The sequence below is a fragment of the Gossypium hirsutum genome, chromosome D10 (assembly GCF_007990345.1).
Source record: "Gossypium hirsutum isolate 1008001.06 chromosome D10, Gossypium_hirsutum_v2.1, whole genome shotgun sequence".
Taxonomy (NCBI): Eukaryota; Viridiplantae; Streptophyta; class Magnoliopsida; order Malvales; family Malvaceae; genus Gossypium; species Gossypium hirsutum.
In genome coordinates this window covers 64,960,890-64,980,669 of record NC_053446.1, presented here as the reverse complement: position 1 = coordinate 64,980,669, position 19,780 = coordinate 64,960,890, and the positions used below count along the sequence as shown (strand labels likewise).

The following is a 19,780-nucleotide window of genomic DNA, read 5'->3' as shown; positions in this document are numbered from 1 at the left end:
GCCTCTCAACTTCATCCATACGACACCTTAGATACCTGCATGTTGAAAACAGGGTAATCTGTTTTGCTTCTTCATATCATCTAAACATAACACTTATCTCCAAATGTAGTGGAAATATGCCTTAAGTTATGGAATGATTCAATATTTTGCTAAGATAAGAAGTTATCTCACCTTTCGACTAGGCAATTTATTTAAGTTCGAACCTCATGACATAATCGAGTTGGATGAAACTTGTCTCTAATGGAACAAAGTTTGAGAACAACATCACTCATGTCAATCCGCTCATTGGGTGATTCAGCAGAACAAGTGAGTCCTATTTCGAAATTATATATTTTTTTATTTTTAGCTATTAAATAATAGTTAAGTATTTTAAAAGTCTGTTTTAAATTGTCAAGCTCAAATATTTGTCTATTGAGGTCGGATTATGAGTTATTAAAGGGTAAAATGATGAATAAAAATACTCAATTTTGGGGTTGTTTCTAAAGGACCCAATAAATTCTTAATTAGAATTAGAGGATATTTTTTAATTGATTGTTTTATCACATCTTGATATTTTACATCGTTGAAAGGGCCCATGTGAAAACAATAAAATGATGACAAAATTATCAAAGATTGGGATTCCTTATTTCTGTCAAAGAGCTGATGAATAGTTTCAAGATTTTAGCTAAATGATTGTTAAATTCCTGCATTAGAACCAAATAGATTTTTATTGGTACGATCCCAACTATTATCAGAAATCAATCATTAACCCATGGATCATTTCTTTGTCTGATATAAAAAATATGAGGTTTCACTAATTGTAGAATATGGCATGGGAAGTGAGTTGTCAACAAAAGGGGATGTGTATAGCTATGGCATCCTCTTGCTAGAGATGTTTACAGGGAAGAGGCCGACGGATGAAAAGTTCAAAGAAGGTTTAAGTCTTCACAACTTTGTTAAGTCAGCTTTACCGGATCGAGTGATTGAGATTTTAGATCCCATTCTTTTTGAAGAAAGAGTCCAACAAGAAACTCTCAAGGGAAAATGTCTGAGAAATGAAATACATCTTCAGTGCTTGAATTTAATATATGAAATAGGACTCATTTGTTCTGCTGAATCACCAAGTGCATGTATGGACACGAGTGATGTTGTTACCAAGCTTTGTTCCATTAGAGACAAGCTTTATCCTACTTGATTACATCATGAGGTTTCGAACTTAAATATGTTGCTCAATCAACGGGTAATAATATCTTCTTGTCTTACCAAGGTACTTGAACATTTCATCACTAAAGACACATTTCCGCTACTTTTGAGATCATTGTTGTGTTCAGATGATATGATGAAGTAAAAGAGATTTCCTTGTTTTCAACTTGCAGATATCAAAGGTGTCGTATGGATGAACTTGAGATGCTTAGGTCAAGCAAGGTGCTGGCTTTTTTCTTTTCTTCACATTCCATCTTGTGTTAATGTCAGTTCTTTATCAATAATTTGCCAATGTAATTTGTATTAATGTTTCATTTTTTTTCTTTGCATTTTAAAGTATGGAATTGTCATCAAATCAGAATTCAAGATGGTGCTAGTGTCACGAGCCGCAGCTCAAAGCCTGTGACCATCACACCAAATGCATCCAATGGAGATCTATTGCTCAGATGGGGATCATTTGGCCCACGAGAACTGGTCCAATTCAAAAAGATATTAGAGAAGCCTGTCAGATTGAAGCCTGGTTGGTCCGATAAGGAAGAGATAGCAACTTAGGCTAATATGGTAACTAATCTTAGAAGATAGAGGGAATCATATATTGTAAAGATTAGATTAGATTTGATATGTCATATCTTGTAAATCCCTAAAATCAAGGGATATGGTTAATCTTGTCCGTCGATGTAAATGTATCTTAACCGTCGGTTTTGGGAGAGCTCAACTATAAATAGAGAGCCTCCCCCTCAGTTTGCGAGCGTTCTTTCTGTTGTTCTTTGTTGTTCTTCTTTTGGCATAAATCGCTTTTGCTCTTCAATTGGTGCCTTGGAGGAATTCTTAAGGAATCCTCACTTGAGTTAAGGCTGACTTAGGTGAGTTTGGATGAACGGATCGCCTAAGGCCGCACGAATTGCGAGACGAAAGGTCTAGCCCCGTGACACCAGGGGTCGCAGGGGGGCTGGCCCTAAAATGGAAAAATTTTCATTTATTAAATTTTTTAAAATTTTAAATTAGTAAAAGTAAAATTACATTTTGACCCTTCTAAAAATGATAAAAATTTGATTTAATCTTTTAAAAGTTATAAATATATAGACTATTAAAATGGTGGAATTGTATTTTTATTATCATAAAAATTATAATTTAATTCCGGCCCTCCTAAAATATTGTCTGACTTCACCCCATGTATCGAAAATTTTACATCTCAATATTAATTTTCATTGCCATGAAGGATCAATAAAATATATGAAAAGGGTTAATGATGAACCCTAAGAATTAGGTGATTGTATATTGCAAATCTTAATATAAAGTGGAATTGGGATTCCATCTTTAGTCATTGTAAAAAGAAAAAGTCAAATGAGAAAATTATAGTGTAAAAGGAAGAAAAAGAAAAGCAGAGATTGACCAAAGCAATAAGAAAATTCTATAAAAATCTTCTTCACCTTAAGTCAACAAAAGACACTAAAAATTCCAGCTTTTTTAATTCATTAAGATTTGAAGAAAAGATTATTCTCATATCATTAAAATCATTTCATAAATTAACATTTCCATCTCTTATGTTTTATTTAAAAAAAAACTTCAAAATTTACAAAGGTAAAATTAGAGTTTTCCATAGGTCGGGCCATCCGGCCTAACCTGAAAATCCGTCCAAAAAATGAGATTGGACAAAATATAAGGCCTGTTTAGAAAATAAGTAAGGTTTTTTTGGCTCGAGCTCAGCCCGGTCTGAATTTGCAATAAAAAAACCTCTGCTGTTTTTCCATGTTTTGTTGTTGTTTTCCACTTTTTACCATTGTTTTGCTACCGTTTCACTATTATGTTGCTATTATTGTGTTGTTAATTCTTGGAAATATTTATTTTAATATTTTTAGTAAATTTAGTGTATTATATTTTTTAAAATTGTTTTATATGAAATATAAAAATTAAAAAAATTAATACATGTGGGTCAAACTGAACCCGAATTTTAATATTTTTATCTGAATTAAATTTGAACAAAAATTTAAGCTTGACCCATGGACAACTCTAAATAATATATCATAAAAGTAAGAAGATGATGCAATTCATTTGAAATAATATTGATGTCCATACATGTTATTTGAAGACAACATGGTGACAGTCTATTCTATAACAACAATCAAATATTAGATTATGACACATATTCTTTGAATGTAATGGTTTAATTTGAATATGGACAAATATTCTAATAATCTAATTATTAAACAGGTATACTCGAATCATGTATAAAACTAGTTTTCCACAAAGTATTGTCAATGTGGGGCTCCATAATTGTGAGCCTGCAGCTGACAATTTCCTCCATGGAATCCAACCTTTACTTGAAATCTCTCCCTCTATCATTTTCTATACAAGAAATTAATGGTTTTTTTTTAATACATACATTGAGAAACGTCAAATGTATATCGTCAATGAAGGAAAACTTGAACCAGCTGACATATCTGACTAAAGTAGGCCATTGAAATCGTAGTCACTTGACTTTGAAAGTTGGAAAACTTGAACCAGTTGACAAGAGATAGAATAGGATGATACCAGAGTTCAAAATGCAAAATGTTTCATCTGTCGTTGGGTCAATATGAATTCCATTTCCTTCGCTATTGTTGAAGTTGGTCAGCATGCTGACCTGTTGCACCCGGAACGGCCCGAGCCAGTGAAGTTGCAGCTGCAGATCGAGCTACTGTTCCATTTTGTCACTTTTGAATTAATGTTTTGTAACTTAGTTGAAAACAAAACATGTTGTACTTGATGTATTAGGTGCTGAAAAGATGAAAAATCAGTCAGTCTATGAGTGCAAGTAAGGTTTTGTAAGTTACAATGTAATTAGTGGAATTTGGTAGTGTTTTAGGTGCTGATTTGGTTATGCTGACCAGCTCATGTCTGGTATTTGTATTGGCTTTAAGCCATTGTTCATTTTTAATGAAATTCATTTAAGTTTCATCATCCAATACTCTATTTTTCTTTGTTTTCACTTTCAATTTCTGTTTTGAATTTTGTTTTGTTTCTTCAGCAAGTTTCGAGCCTTGTTGCTCAAGTCAGAGCTGAACTTGCTTGCACTTGGTTCTTAACGCCAACAGCAATCATAGTATTAAAATTTCATGCCAGTTGTCAAGCATTTAGGACATCAATTTTGACTTAGTTGTGGGAAAAAAAATCGACAACAGATTCCTTAAGGAAGCATTTAGCTCAAATTCCCAAGAAAACCGTAGGCATGTGATGTGATTTTCAAAGCTGGAAAACATGAACCAATTGACAGGAGATACCAGAGTTTGAAGCCTACGTATATTGCATGCTGGGTTTTTTACTAAAATAACACAAAAGAAATAAAAAAATACCAAAATAATATAAAAAAATTATTTACCAAAATATATAGAAAAAAAAAGGGCTGAAGGTGCCAATGAGAATGGCAGCACCGGCGGTGCCAATGAGAATGGCAGCACCGGTGGTGCCAATGAGAATGACAGCACAGGACTAAAATGTAACTATATGTAGTTTCAAGGACCTGATATGTAAATTAATCATTTTAAATTTTGAAAGTGAATTGGTGGGTGTGTCAGCGTCAAAGCTAAAACTTGGCTAATTACCTTCTAAGCCCTCCTTATTTATTATTTTCTTTTTATTCCCCTTCAACTCATTTTTTATTTAATAAACAAGCCCTCAACTTATTTTTGTAGTTAAATAAGCTCTTAATCTATGATTTTTACTTATAAAAGCCCTTTATTTTATTATTAAAGTAAATATATTTTACCTAAAGTAAAACTATTTAAAAAAGTATAAACTAATTCACATTTTATGTATTATTTTGGTAATTTGATGAGAATAGTTTATTAAATAAAAAATTTACTTTAATTAAATCTAATATTAGTTAAATGATAATTAAGATACTTAGAATTCTAATTAAGTAATAACTCTATTTTATTTTAATAAAAGTAGCATCGTCAAATTTTTTAACTAATAACAATAATTTATAATTATAATTGTATAGCCCAATATTTGCCCAACCCATCACAAAATTAAACCAAACCCAATACAACCCAAAAACCTCACTAACCTACCCAATAACACACTAGCCCAATCAGCCCAATAACCAACCCAAACCCAACAAACCAAATACAACAGGCCCAAAATCACAAACCCAATAAAAAAAATTCAGCCCAAATCAAAAAATAAAGAAAAGAGAGAAAGGTAACCCTAACCCTAGGTGCGGTGCACCTAAGGTCCTCTTTTACAGCTGCCGCCTCTGTCACCACCAACTTTGCCACCACTTGCCTCCACCACTCTATGCCTGCAAAAGAAGACAAAAAAGGACAGCAAAGAAAAACACCAAAAATGAAATTCTTTTTTTCTTTCTTTGGATTTTGGGCTATATAAAAGCCCTATGGTCATTGTAAACAGGGGAGGATTTTGATGTTTTTTTTTGGAGATTTCAAAGGGAAGAATCGGTTGTATTTTGGGGGGACCCCTTTTTTTTTTCTTCTTCTCTCTTTCAATTTCTTAACCAAAAGCAAACAATTGATATCCGAAATACTACAATCTTAACATCAAAAGGCAGAGATTCGAACACCCAAAAATCAGTAAATCAACAAGTCAAAAATCAGAACCGGAAACCTAAGGTGGTTGTGAATCTATTCTTGTTTTGTCTTTTGTTCTATTTTCCCATATATATATACTAAAAAAATATAAAAATAACAATATAATATAAACATAAAAAAAATAAAAAAAATATTTTCCCATATATCCCCCTGGCCGGATTTTCCTTCCCCCCTCCCTTCTCTCTCCCTTCTCTCTTCCCTCTCTCTTCTTTTTTTTTCTTTCCCTCTCCCCAAATGATTTTTTTGGTTAGTTTAGGCCTTATATAGCCCTCCAAAACGACGTCGTTTTGGGGGCTACACTTAAGCCCCAAAACGACGTCGTTTTGGCCATGCCCGACCCATCCGACCCGACCCGCTAGAGGATCCGCGTGTTCTCATTTGAATGGGATATTTGTGCGCGCAGTCCTTCCGCTTTTTCAGGGTTTTGCAATTAAGTCATTTTCTTTTTTCCAATTTGGCCCCATAATTTCTCGCGCTTTTTGATTTAGTCCCCGCTAATGTGCTGCGTTTTAATGGAATGGAATAATTGTTGTTTCGGTCCCCCTATGTTTTGTGCGCACTCAAATAAGCCCATTTCTCTTCATTTCCTTTCACATTTGCCCCACAACTTTGTTTTTAATTCAATTTTAGTCCTTTTTTTCGTTTATTTTTATATCTTTATTAAATATCCTTGTTATTTTTATATTATTAGTATTATTAGTATTAGTATTATTATTATGTATTAGTATATATTTTTATTATGTACGTGTATACATATATATATATATTTTCATATTTAATATTTTTATTTCATTTTTATTCTAATATTTTATTAATCTTATGTTTGTTTCTTTTATATTCCAATGTTATCATTATTATTATTATTATTATTATTATTTTTATTAGTTTATGTTTTGTTATATATTTATATATTTATAATACGTATATATACTTGACATATTTGTATATACCTCGGTAATATTATTACTAGTTTTTAATATACGCATATATTACCTAAATATTTTAGTATTATGTATATTCTTCATGTATTATATATGTGTCCTTAATACTATACTTTATTTGTGTCATGTTTTTTATGTCGTATTATTATATTTTAATATTATATTATATAATTATATATACATATATCTTTTATATATATTATCATTGTATATATTTTAATATTATTAGTTATATTTTACACTATTATATATATTTTTCTAATATTATATTGTATATACTGTTGTTTATATATATGTGTGTATGTATTTATGTAGTGTAGAAAATAGTTTTATTATCATTCTTATCATTTCTAAGGTATGCATATACTATATATGTTCTACGTATGTTATATGGATTCTTAATATCGCTAAATATATATGTCATCATCTTATATATTATTTATATTAAAATATTTTAATATTCATAATTTCAAATTGTTGATACATTTTTATAATATATTTACGTACATACTTTTCATTTATTATAAATATACTTTTTATATTTTTATATCTCATATTTTTATGTATACATAGGTATAAGCATAAATACATACATCTTAATTCATATATATGTATATATACGTACTTATACATACTTAAATATATTTTTCATATTTCATAATTCTTATATACTTACATATATTTATGCATATTTTACATCATATACATACTTATATATATTCTTTATATTCTTAAAAATGCTTTTTGTATACTTCACATATTTTATAATTCACATACATATATTTTATATTATCACAATTTGTAAATATATATAAACACATATTTACATTTTTATTTTTATAATACTTACCGATTTTTTATATATGTATATATTTATCTATGTTTTCATATTCTATAATTTATATGCGTTTCTTATTTTATGGCTAAAAATTATACATGTATATACATTTTTACATAATTGTATTTATCGTCATCATTGTTATTTGGTGTTTGTTTATTTATCCATGTACACTTGTGCTTTTTCTAAAATGTTAGTTCTATTTATTTATTTGTATGTTTTGTTTATGTAATCGCCTCGTCATTTCATTTTTGCCTATTGTATTGTTGTTACTCACTTTACTTTGCTTACCTTGTCGTATTCGTTATTGTTTTGTCAAGCATTAACACCAAGCATCAAAAGGAAATTTTTCTAAATAAGGCAATATTTCGCGTTTGGAAAATCGAGAAAACATGCCCTAACGTGCTGGGTTTCGATTTCTCGTTCGACTAAATAGCCAAATATCCTCTTAAAGCTTCAAAGTGTGGTTTCATTAAACTATAAGGTGATCTTGGTTTCGATGGTTTAGAGTATCGTGTCCTAACGTGCTGGATGTGATATTCCTTCGGAACAAGAGAATCTTATATTTCAATTCACGTTATCAGAGTTTCTTTTAAGGATCGTATTTTTAAAACTCTTCAAATTTTCAATTTTCGACACTAAGACACTAATTAATCAACTAGGTACCAATTTTGGGCGTATCAAGGGTGCTAATCCTTCCTCGTGCGTAACCGACTCCCGAACTCATTTTTCTAAATTTCGTAGACCAAAATCGTTGTTTAAATAAAATTAAATCATTTATTAAAAACAACCACTTTTTGAGGTGACCCGATCACACCTCGTCAAAAAAGGATTGGTGGCGACTCCCGTTTTCATTCTTTTTTTTAAAATCCAAGTCGACCCCGTTTTCATCAAAAAAAATGGTGTCAACAATAATTATCACAATATTTTTGTCTTTTTCCTATATTTTATGCTTAGAGTTCTATTTAAATAACAATTCTATTTTTAAATTAGCACAATATTTTTAATAATAATTGCAGTTTAAATTATAATTATTTTGAAATATATAATTCTCACAACTTCTATTAAATTATAATTATTTTTAATTTTTAAAGAGTATTTATATATAAAAAATATTTATATTTAATTAAAAAACTTGAATTCTTATTATTTTAAATTCATCCAATTATATTCAATGATTTTATAGATTTATAGTTTTATTAATTAATAATATATTATGTTTTCTTTTAAGTAGAGCCTTTATAATATATGACCAAATTAATTAATTTCACATTAATATATTATTATTTTAATTAAATTTTCTTTTTATTATATAATAATATTAATAAATTATTATTCTAATGTAGTTTAGTAATATAATTAACAATAAAAGATATTTTTGTCAGTTCAAAAGTTTTTTCAAGACTCGTGCTTTTATATATATTATAGATAGATATTTTTATGATTTTTATCGGAGATATGAAAGATTAAATCACAACCTGTTATATTTTGTCATCTAACTGGTCCGTTAATTGATTTTAATGGTTAATGTAACGGAATGTGAAAATTATTAATGTAAGAGCTTAATTAATTTTTTAGGTTAATGATAAGGGATCAACTGGGTTCAAATTAAGTCAAGGGGCTTAGTAACTTTTTTTGGTTTTTTCTTAAGGGACTATTATAGCTATAAGCCTTTGATAAATTTAGTAAATTTTTTTTATTTAATAAACTATTCTCATCAAATTACCAAAATAATACATAAAATGCGAATTAGTTTATACTTTTTTAAATAGCTTTACTTTAGGTAAAATATATTTACTTTAATAATAAAATAAAGGGCTTTTATGAGTAAAAATCATAGATTAAGAGCTTATTTAACTACAAAAATAGATTGAGGGCTTATTTATTAAATAAAAAAGTGAGTTGAAGGGGAATAAAAATAAAATAATAAATAAGGAGGCTTAGAAGGAAATTAGCCAAGTTTCAGCTTTGGCTTTGGCGCTGACACACCCACCAATTCACTTTTAAAATTCAAAATGGTAAATTTTCATGTCAGGTCCTTAAAACTGCAGATAGTTACATTTTAGTCCTGTACCGCCATTCTCATTGGCACCATTGGTGCCGCCATTCTCATTGGCACCTTCAGCCCTCTTTTTTTTTGTATATTTTGGTAAATAATTTTTTTATATTATTTTGGTATTTTTTTATTTCTTTTGTGTTATTTTAGTGAAAAACCCATTGCAAGATAGTTCTTGTTGATAAACCAAGCACTCTCAAAACAAATCAATCTCATCACGATTCAAGTTGATGGAGCTTTCAAAAACTCCAACAGCAAGTTTTCTCAAAAACTCCAACAGGCCTTGTAGTTAGAGGAAATGACACTGATCAACAAGCATTACTCCAGTTCAAAGCCAAGATAACTGATGATCAGCTTAGGGTCATGGAGTCCTGGAATAGTTCCATTCACTTCTGTCAATGGCATTGCGTTACATGCGGTCGCAAGCATCAGAGAGTCACCAAATTGGAACTACAGTCCCTCAAACTCTCGGGATCTTTATCACCACACATTGGAAATATGAGCTTCCTTAGGGTGTTGAATCTTTTGAACAACAGCTTCTATAACCAGATTCCTCAATCGATTGGTGGTTTAAGGAGACTGGAAACATTATATCTGACCAACAACTCCATAAGTGGTGAAATTCCTTCCAATTTATCTTCTTGCTCTAAGCTCACAATAGTTCGTATGGCAGGCAACCGGCTAACAGGAGAAATACCTGCTTTTCTGGGTTTCTTGTCAAACTTGAAAGTCTTGAGTTTTTACAACAACAGTTTGAGAGGGAGTATCCCACCTTCATTGGGTAATTTGTCATCCTTGGAGGAACTTGCCTTGACATATAATGCATTAGATGGGATTATAATTTATACCTGAAACTCTCGGACGGCTAACAAATCTTTCAATTTTTTTGGCAGCAGCAAATGCAATTTCTGGTACGCTTCCTGTTGCAATGTTCAATCTTTCCAATATTAGGTTCTTTGATATTGGTGAAAATAAGATTCAATGTACTCTTTATACTGACTTAGCGATCACTATGCCATATGTTGAGTTCTTTTCTGTAAGGGGAAATAAAATCTCCGGACAAATCCCGATTTCAATAACCAATGCCTCAAATCTAGACGTACTTCAATTTAATGATAATAGACTTAGTGGAAAGGTGCCTTCCTTGGAGAAGTTGGATAAACTATCTACGCTTCAACTTGCCGTAAACGATTTGGGACATGGGAGAGAAGGTGACTTGAACTTTCTCTGCACTTTAGTCAATAATACCAAATTAGAATTTCTATTTATTAGTGACAATAATTTTGGAGGGGTATTTCCTAAATGCGTCAGCAATTTTTCCAACACCCTTTTACGGTTAGAAATAGACGAGAACAAAATAATGGGAAGAATCCCAGATGGGATTGGTAATCTCGTCAATTTGGAGGTATTATTTGCATCAGAAAATCAAATGTCTGGTCCCATACCATTTGAGATTGGGAGGCTTCAAAAGCTAAACAAATTTTTCGCTCATATTAATTTTCTCTCCGGGGCTATTCCCCATTCTATTGGAAATTTATCGGCATTAACAATAGTTAGTTTAGATTTTAACAATCTCCAGGGCAACATTCCTCCAAGTATAGGCAAATGCTAGAGTTTGCTTGGCTTGAGTGTTTCTTATAATAATCTTAGTGGACCTATACCCCCTCAATTACTTGGGGTCTCATCCATGTCCATAATACTGGACTTATCGTCAAACCATTTGACTGGTGAGCTTCCTGTTGCAGTAGAAAATTTGAAAAATCTAGGTCAACTCTATGTTTCTCAAAATAGGTTATCCGGTTTGCTTCCAAAAACCCTTGGTAGCTGTGCAAGTCTAGAGAAACTGTATTTGGATGGAAATCTTTTTGAAGGACCCATTCCTTCATCTTTGAGTTCACTGAGAGGACTTGAGGAATTAGACGTATCCAACAATAATCTTTCAAGTGAGATTCCAGAATTTCTTGTCAGATTTGGGGCTTTAAGGTACTTAAATCTCTCTTTCAATAATTTTGAAGGAGTGATACCAAGTGGAAGAATCTTTAAGAATGCCAGTGCAACATTTGTTGAGGGAAACAGTAAGCTCTGTGGAGGCATCCCCGAATTACACATGTTAAGATGCAACTTGAAAACATCATCAAACAATTCTCTTAGATTAAAAGTTGCAATTGTTGTTGTGACTTTAGGAGTGACTCTGGCTTTTACTTGTCTCCTCATCTTGTGGATTGGAAAGAAGAAAGAGAAACAGGCAACAACAACTAGCGTAGAAAATTCGGTTTTACAACTATCATACCAAAGCATCGTAAGGGCAACGGATGGATTCTTCACGCAGAATTTGGTTGGTTCAGGAAGCTTTGGTTCTGTATACAAAGGAGTTCTTGAAGCTAGTGGAGCAGTTATTGCAGTAAAGGTGCTTAATCTTCTGAATCGTGGAGCTTCTAGGAGTTTCCTGGCTGAATGCGAGGCCTTGAAGAACATTCGACATCGAAATCTTGTCAAGTTACTAACAGCTATTTCAGGAGTCGATTACCAAGGCACTGATTTTAAAGCCTTGGTTTATGAGTTCATGGAAAATGGAAGCTTGGAAGACTGGTTGCATCCACTTATTGGCATGAATGGACCAGAGACGGTGAGAAACCTAAACTTCTTCCAAAGAGTAAGTGTGGCCATAGATGTTGCTCATGCACTCCAATATCTGCACCATCATTGTGAAGAACCAATCATTCATTGTGACCTCACCAATCATTCATTGTGACCTCAAACCAAGTAATATTCTACTTGATGAGGAAATGGTTGGTCATATAAGTGACTTCGGCTTAGCAAAAATCCTTTCTACGGACAGACTGAACTATTCTGCTAATAAATCAAGCTCCCTTGGATTTAGAGGAACTATTGGTTATGCTCCTCCAGGTATGTTCACTTTAGTATTTTCTTCCATAATTTAAAAGCAAATCACATAGTTTAATATCAATTTTTCATGCTCTCTGCAATTATTTCTATATGTAATTTTGATGAACTAATTGTAGAATATGGCATGGGAAGCGAGTTGTCAACACAAGGTGATGTGTATAGCTATGGCATCCTACTGCTTGAGATGTTTACAGGAAAAAGACCGACCGATGAAAGGTTTAGAGAAGGTTTAAGTCTTTGCAACTTTGTTAAGGCAGCACTGCCAGAACGAATAGTCGAGGTTACGGATCTTATTCTTGTTGAAGAAAGAGTCACACGAGGAACTCCCGATGTAAAAAACTCAAGAAATGATAGACATCTTCGGTGCTTGAATTCACTATTCGAAATAGGACTCACTTGTTCTGCTGAATCACCCAATGAGCGGATTGACATGAGTGATGTTGTTATCAAACTTTGTTCCATTAGAGACAAGTTTCATCCAACTCGATTAAGTCATGAGGTTCGAACTTAAATAAATTTGCTTAGTCGAAAGGTAAGATAACTTCTTATCTTAGCAAAATATTGAATCATTCCATAACTTAAAGCATATTTCCACTACTTTTGGAGTTAAGTGTTATGTTTAGATGATATGAAGAAGTAAACAGATTACCCTATTTTCAACATGCAGGTATCTAAGGTGTCGTATGGATGAAGTTGAGAGGCTTGGGTCAGTCGAAGTGTTGGATTTTATCTTTTGTTGACATTCTATTGGGTACTAGCAGGTCTCCACATTTCGCCTAAAAGCACTATGCTTTGAGAAAAGAGAATAAATATGCAATATTTATAGCTTTCCACCGATCATTTCTCAGTGTATTTTGTATTAATGCTTTGTTTTTCTCCGTGCTTCTTAAACTATTGGATCCTCATCAAATAAGAATTTGAGATAATGCCAATATGCTTTGATTTTATTTATGTTACTCGAATTTGGAAGAATGTATTCAAATGTTTGACATGGAATATACTTGATTTTACACCTAAGTGTGGTCAGAAATCACTGAAATTTAAGACTCTTTGTTTTTGTATCCATATTAAATGATATAGACTTCCTTTCTATTGGATTGAAGGGAGACTTATAAAATGTCCCTACATGATTTATTAATAGAACCTTCTATTTATAAAATGTCGAGGAACTACTTATACTGCACTTTGTTTCTTGTTGATCAACAGAACACTTTGAAATACGTATAGAAATTGATTCAGGTTGATGGAAACTTTCCAGCTCTTTTTTCCTTGTTTACGTTGAAGTTATAATACTTCTCTCATGCTTCGACTCCCAGTGTCTTAACTTGCTTGGTACAGCAGACCCTGTAGTTAGAGGAAACGCCACTGATAAACAAAATTTACTCAAGTTCAAAGCCAAGATAACAAAATAATTAGAATTTCTATTTATTAGTGACAATAGTTTTGAAGGGGTATCAGCTGTTTTCCAACACCCTTTTACGAAATAATGGGAAGAATCCCAGATGGGATTGGTAATCTCGTCAATTTGGAGGTATTATTTGCATCAGAAAACCAACTGTCAGGTCCCATACCATTTGATATTGGGAGGCTTCAAAAGCTAAACAAATTTTACCGGTCATATTAATTTTTTCTCCGGGACTATTCCGAAATTTATCGGCGTTAACAAAAGTTGGTTTAGATTTTAACTATCTCCAGGGCAGCATTGCTTCAAGGTTTCATCAAATAGATGTGGACAATACTTCTCTTCAAGGTTTTTTTTATGAACAAGTCTTTACTAGACGACCATCAAGATTTTGAGGACTCAGTCAATCCAAATCATGCATTTTCAAATATTATGAAAAACCAGGCAAAGTAACAGTTCAATTCTGTTAAGTTTAGTTCCCATGCAAAGGTGGCCATGCACGACATACAAAGGTGGTCATGCTCCTGGAATCGCAGCAAGCAATGGTGCCATGGTGTGCAGCAACTGAAGTTTGAAGCTGCCAATCTATTTGCTGCTTTTAGTTCCATTTTGATTGTTTTGTAATCTAGTTCATGTTGAACTAAGTAGGTAAATGTTTTGATATTGATTGACTGAAAAGTCAGCAATGCAAGTTGTACAAGCTAATCTTGTAAGTTTCAATGCAAATTAGTGGAGTTAGGTAGTTGATTAGGTGATTACTTGTTTGTTTTACTTGTTGACTGATATATGTAATGGCTTAATGCCTTGTGAATGTGTTAATGAAAGATATCAGCTCATTTTTCATTCAATCTTCTTCTCTCTTTTCTGTTTTTTCACTTGCTAGTTTCATCTTTCTGTTTTCTGCTTCCGAGCTTGCTTCTTCACCAAGGCTCGAGGCGTACTACTCAAGCAAGACTAGAAATAGCTTGTTGCTGCCTCTTGCACCAACAATTGGTATCGAGAGCTTTTGTCTTAGTGGACCTGTTGCTTCAAAACAAGGAACTTGATGGCTTCTTCAGGATTTTCACCAGCAGCCCCACCAGTCTTCAATGGAGAAGGCTTTCACATATGGCTGGTCAAGATGAAGACTTACCTACAGGCCTTCGATCTGTGGGAAGTTGTCAACATAGATACTGAGCCAGCACCACTGAGGGCTAATCCCACAGTAGCTCAGATGAGGCAACATGCTGATGAGAGGACCAAAAGGCACAAAGCCATGTCCTGCATCCAGAACTGTGTGTCAGATGTCATCTTCACCAGAATCATGGCCTGTGAGACTCCAAAACAGGCCTGGGATAAGCTTAAGGAGGAGTTTCAAGGCACTGAGAGAACAAGGCAACAGCAGCTATTAAACTTGAGAAGGGATTTCGAGAATTTGAAGATGAAGGAAGAAGAAACAGTGAAGCAGTACTCAGATAGAATTATGGCAGTGGTTAACAGCATAAGGCTCCTAGGTGAGCACTTTGATGAGGCAAGAATTGTGGAGAAAGTCCTCTCCACTTTGCCTGAGAGATATGAGGCCAAGATATCCTCCCTAGAGGACTCAAGAGACCTTGCTAGCATCTCTTTGACTGAGTTAATCAACACCTTCTATGCTCAGGAACAAAGGAGAGCTAGCAGAGCTGAAGATCACCAAGAAGGTGCATTTCAAGCCAAGGCCAGAGAAACCTCGAGCACTAATGCTCAAAAAGGCAAAAAGCCTTGGAAAAACAGGCCTAAGCCTGATGCTGCAAGGAGCAATGACCAGCCCTGCAGATATTGCAAGAAGCCTGGCCATCTAGAAGACAGATGCTGGTTTAGGCCAGATGCAGTATGCCAACACTGCAAGAAGAAGGGCCATGTTGAAAGGGTCTGCAAAAACAGAAGTAAGCCAAGGCAGAATCAATTTCAGCAGTCAAAGGTTGAAGCTCGAGTAGCTGAGGACAGTAGTGACCAAGAAGAACAGGTCTTTACTGTTTCCTGTGTAGCTTCTGAGAAGAAATGCTCCAAAGGCTGGTTGCTGGACAGTGGTTGCACTAACCACATGTCACCAGATGCCTCCTTGTTTAAAACCTTGGACAGAAGTTATAAAACCAAGGTCAAGGTTGGAAATGGTCAGTTTATAAGGGCTGAAGGAAGAGGAGAAGTGCTGATATGTACTCCCACAGGCAACAAGATCATTCCAAATGTGCTGTTGGTACCACAGATTGACAGAAACCTTCTCAGCATAGCTCAACTGCTCGAGAAAGGTTATTCTGTTGTGTTCAAGGATAAACAATGCCACATTACTGATCCAAGTGGATCAAGTCTTATGACAGTCACAATGACTGATAAATGCTTTGAGGTTCACTGGGCAAATGACTCAAACTCAGCATACACAGCCTCTGTTGAAGACTCCAAGCTTTGGCATCAAAGGCTTGGACATGCCAACTTCAGATCAATGGCTCGATTGGCCAAAGAGGGCTTGGCAGAGAACTTCATCAGCTCAGTGGAGTATGATGATGTGTGTGAAGTTTGCCAAATGGGGAAACAGGCAAGACTGCCATTTCCTACAAATTCAGCTTGGAGAGCTACTGAAAGACTGCAGCTGGTGCACTCTGATGTATGTGGCCCGGTGAGGACTGAATCACTCAGCAAAAACAGGTATTTCATCCTCTTTATTGATGACCTTACAAGGTTTTGCTGGATTTTCTTTTTAAAACACAAGTCTGAGGTAGCTCAAGTGTTTGTGAAGTTTAAAAATGCTGTAGAAACAGAAACAGGTTGCAAGCTGAAATCGATAAGGACTGACAATGGCACTGAGTACACTTCAGCTCAATTTCAAGCCATTTGCAATGATGCTGGTATCAAACATCAGCTTACAAATGTCTACACACCTCAGCAGAATGGGGTAGCTGAAAGAAAGAATAGAAGTCTGATGGATATGGCCAGATGTCTTCTGTTTGAAAAGAAACTGCCCAAGACCATGTGGGCTGAGGCAGTAAACACTGCTGTTTACCTTCAGAATAGGTTTCCTACTAAAGCTCTTGCATCCGAGACACCTTTCGAGGCTTGGTTCAGTTTCAAACCTTCCTTGGCATATTTGAAGGTGTTTGGTTGCCTGTGTTATGCACAAATACCAGCAGCAAAGAGAGACAAGCTCTCCAAAAGGGCTCAACCAGGTGTTCTAGTAGGCTACAGCTCAGTCAAGAAGGGCTACAGGGTTCTGGATCCCTTGACAAACAAAGTCCAGGTGAGCAGAGATGTCATATTTGATGAAAAAGCCTGTTGGAATTGGGAGAAAAATGAGCCAGAAGTAGTTTCAGAAGACCTAGTGCCTAATCAAGTTGAACTTGAGCAGCTAGGATCTGAAATGGATGTTGATGATGTGCCTGTGAGAGGCACAAGGCCCCTAGAAGATATTTATGAAAGGGCACAGGTTGCAATAGCAGAACCTAGCAGTTTTGAAGAGGCTGAGGCAGATGAAGGCTGGAAACTAGCTATGGTCAATGAAATCAACATGATTGAGAAGAACCATACATGGGAGCTAGTTGATAAACCTACTGGAAAGAAGACCATTGGAGTAAAATGGGTCTATCGAGTAAAACAGAATGCAGATGGCAGTCTGAACAAGCTAAAAGCCAGGCTTGTTGTCAAAGGATTTAACCAAAGGTATGGTCTAGACTACCTGGAGACATTTGCACCAGTAGCCAGGCTAGACACAGTTAGAATGATAGTTGCCTTGGCTGCTCAGCATCAGTGGACTGTTCATCAACTTGATGTTAAGTCTGCATTTCTCAATGGTTTCCTGGAAGAAGAGATCTACATCGAGCAGCCTCAAGGATTTGTGATCACTGGCAAAGAACACATGGTGTACAGACTGAAAAAGGCTTTATATGGCCTGAAACAGGCTCCTCGAGCCTGGTATGCTCGAATTGACTCTTACTTGCTCAGTTTGGAATTCGAGAGAAGTCCCAGTGAACCAACACTGTATGTGAAGAAGAACCAAGCTGAAACTCAGCTTATTCTGTCACTCTATGTTGATGATCTATTAGTAACTGGAGGAGATAGAAGAATGCTGGAAGATTTCAAAAGAAAAATGATGGAAATGTTTGAAATGTCTGATTTAGGCAGAATGAACTACTTCCTTGGAATGGAAGTGAACCAAACAGAAAAGGGAATCTTTCTTAGTCAGAGTTCTTTTACTCTGAAGATCCTGGACAAGTTCTCTATGAAGAACTGCAAGCCAACAAGCACACCAATGGCTGTTGGAGTGAAGCTTTCGAGGCAAGGGAGTGGTGAACCAATTTGTGAGACCATGTACAAGAGTCTCATTGGTAGTCTGTTGTATTTGACTGCCACAAGGCCCGATATCATGTTTGCTGTTAGTGTGCTATCAAGATACATGAATTGCTGCAATGATCAGCACTTTCGAGCAGCTAAAAGAGTGCTAAGATACATCAAAGGCACCATTGGTCATGGTGTATTGTTCAAAAGGGCTGAAAACATGAAGCTAATAGGCTATGTTGATAGTGACTGGGCTGGATCAAGTGATGACATGAGGAGCACATCCGGATATGCATTTAGTCTTGGCTCAGGCATGTTTTGCTGGAGTTCTAAGAAACAAAGTCTGGTGGCACAATCAACAGCAGAAGCTGAATATGTTGCTGCTGCATCTGCTGTGAACCAAGCCATATGGCTTAGAAAAATCTTGGCTGATTTAAACCAAAACCAAAAGGAGGCAACAGAGATTTATTGTGACAACAAATCTGCTGTTGCAATTGCAAAAAATCCCATTTTTCATGGCAGAACCAAGCACTTCAATATTAAGTTGCATGTTATAAGGAAGATGGAACAAGCTCATGAAATCGAGCTGATTCATTGCAATTCAGAAGTGCAAATTGCTGATATCTTCACAAAGGCACTCAATGTGTCTAAATTTGTTAAATTCAAAAGGGAATTAGGTGTTACTAGCATGGAAACTAAGGAGGAGTGTTAAGTTTAGTTCCCATGCAAAGGTGGCCATGCACGACATACAAAGGTGGTCATGCTCCTGGAATCGCAGCAAGCAATGGTGCCATGGTGTGCAGCAACTGAAGTTTGAAGCTGCCAATCTATTTGCTGCTTTTAGTTCCATTTTGATTGTTTTGTAATCTAGTTCATGTTGAACTAAGTAGGTAAATGTTTTGATATTGATTGACTGAAAAGTCAGCAATGCAAGTTGTACAAGCTAATTTTGTAAGTTTCAATGCAAATTAGTGGAGTTAGGTAGTTGATTAGGTGATTACTTGTTTGTTTTACTTGTTGACTGATATATGTAATGGCTTAACGCCTTGTGAATGTGTTAATGAAAGATATCAGCTCATTTTTCATTCAATCTTCTTCTCTCTTTTCTGTTTTTTCACTTGCTAGTTTCATCTTTCTGTTTTCTGCTTCCGAGCTTGCTTCTTCACCAAGGCTCGAGGCTTACTACTCAAGCAAGACTAGAAACAGCTTGTTGCTGCCTCTTGCACCAACAAATTCACTCACAAATAATGCCTAAAATCGAGTGTAAAACCAGGCAACGAGAATATATACTTTGACAAAGTAACAGTTCACAACTCTCTACCCAACAAAAACGAGCACTTTAACTCTGCAGTCTACTGCCTATTTATAGGCTTCCTAGGCAACAGCGATAAGCACCAATAATTGACATAAAACTGCCTTTTAATACTTTACATGAAGTCTCAATTAATCAGAAAAGATCACCTTGAAAATAGCCACCCATCACGTATTGGGAAGGAGAAAAATTACCACCTTCAACTTATGTGTAATATCACATTTTTATGTAATAATTATATAATATTATTAAATATTTATTTACTTGCC

General features: G+C 34.6%; 1 protein-coding gene and 1 pseudogene across 1 annotated transcript; both read left to right on the top strand.

Moving 5' to 3' along the window:
* The first annotated feature begins 811 nt into the window (after positions 1-811).
* LOC121222133 (probable LRR receptor-like serine/threonine-protein kinase At3g47570) lies at positions 812-11,218 on the top strand. The gene is made up of 3 exons (XM_041102059.1): positions 812-1,109; positions 9,887-10,387; positions 10,500-11,218. Exons 1-3 carry the CDS (start codon positions 812-814, stop codon positions 11,216-11,218), a joined length of 1,518 nt encoding a protein of 505 aa, XP_040957993.1.
* A 75-nt stretch (positions 11,219-11,293) lies between these two features.
* LOC121222132 (probable LRR receptor-like serine/threonine-protein kinase At3g47570) lies at positions 11,294-13,024 on the top strand (annotated as a pseudogene).
* The last annotated feature ends 6,756 nt before the right edge of the window (positions 13,025-19,780 follow it).

Coding starts and splice junctions, on each gene's coding strand:
- LOC121222133 (XM_041102059.1), top strand. CDS start 812: ATGGGAAGTGAGTTGTCAACAAAAGGGGATGTGTATAGCTATGGCATC. Junction 1,110..9,886: donor TGCTGAATCACCAAGTGCAT/GTATGGACACGA, acceptor AAACTCCAACAG/GCCTTGTAGTTAGAGGAAAT. Junction 10,388..10,499: donor GAGTATCCCACCTTCATTGG/GTAATTTGTCAT, acceptor TTTTTTTGGCAG/CAGCAAATGCAATTTCTGGT.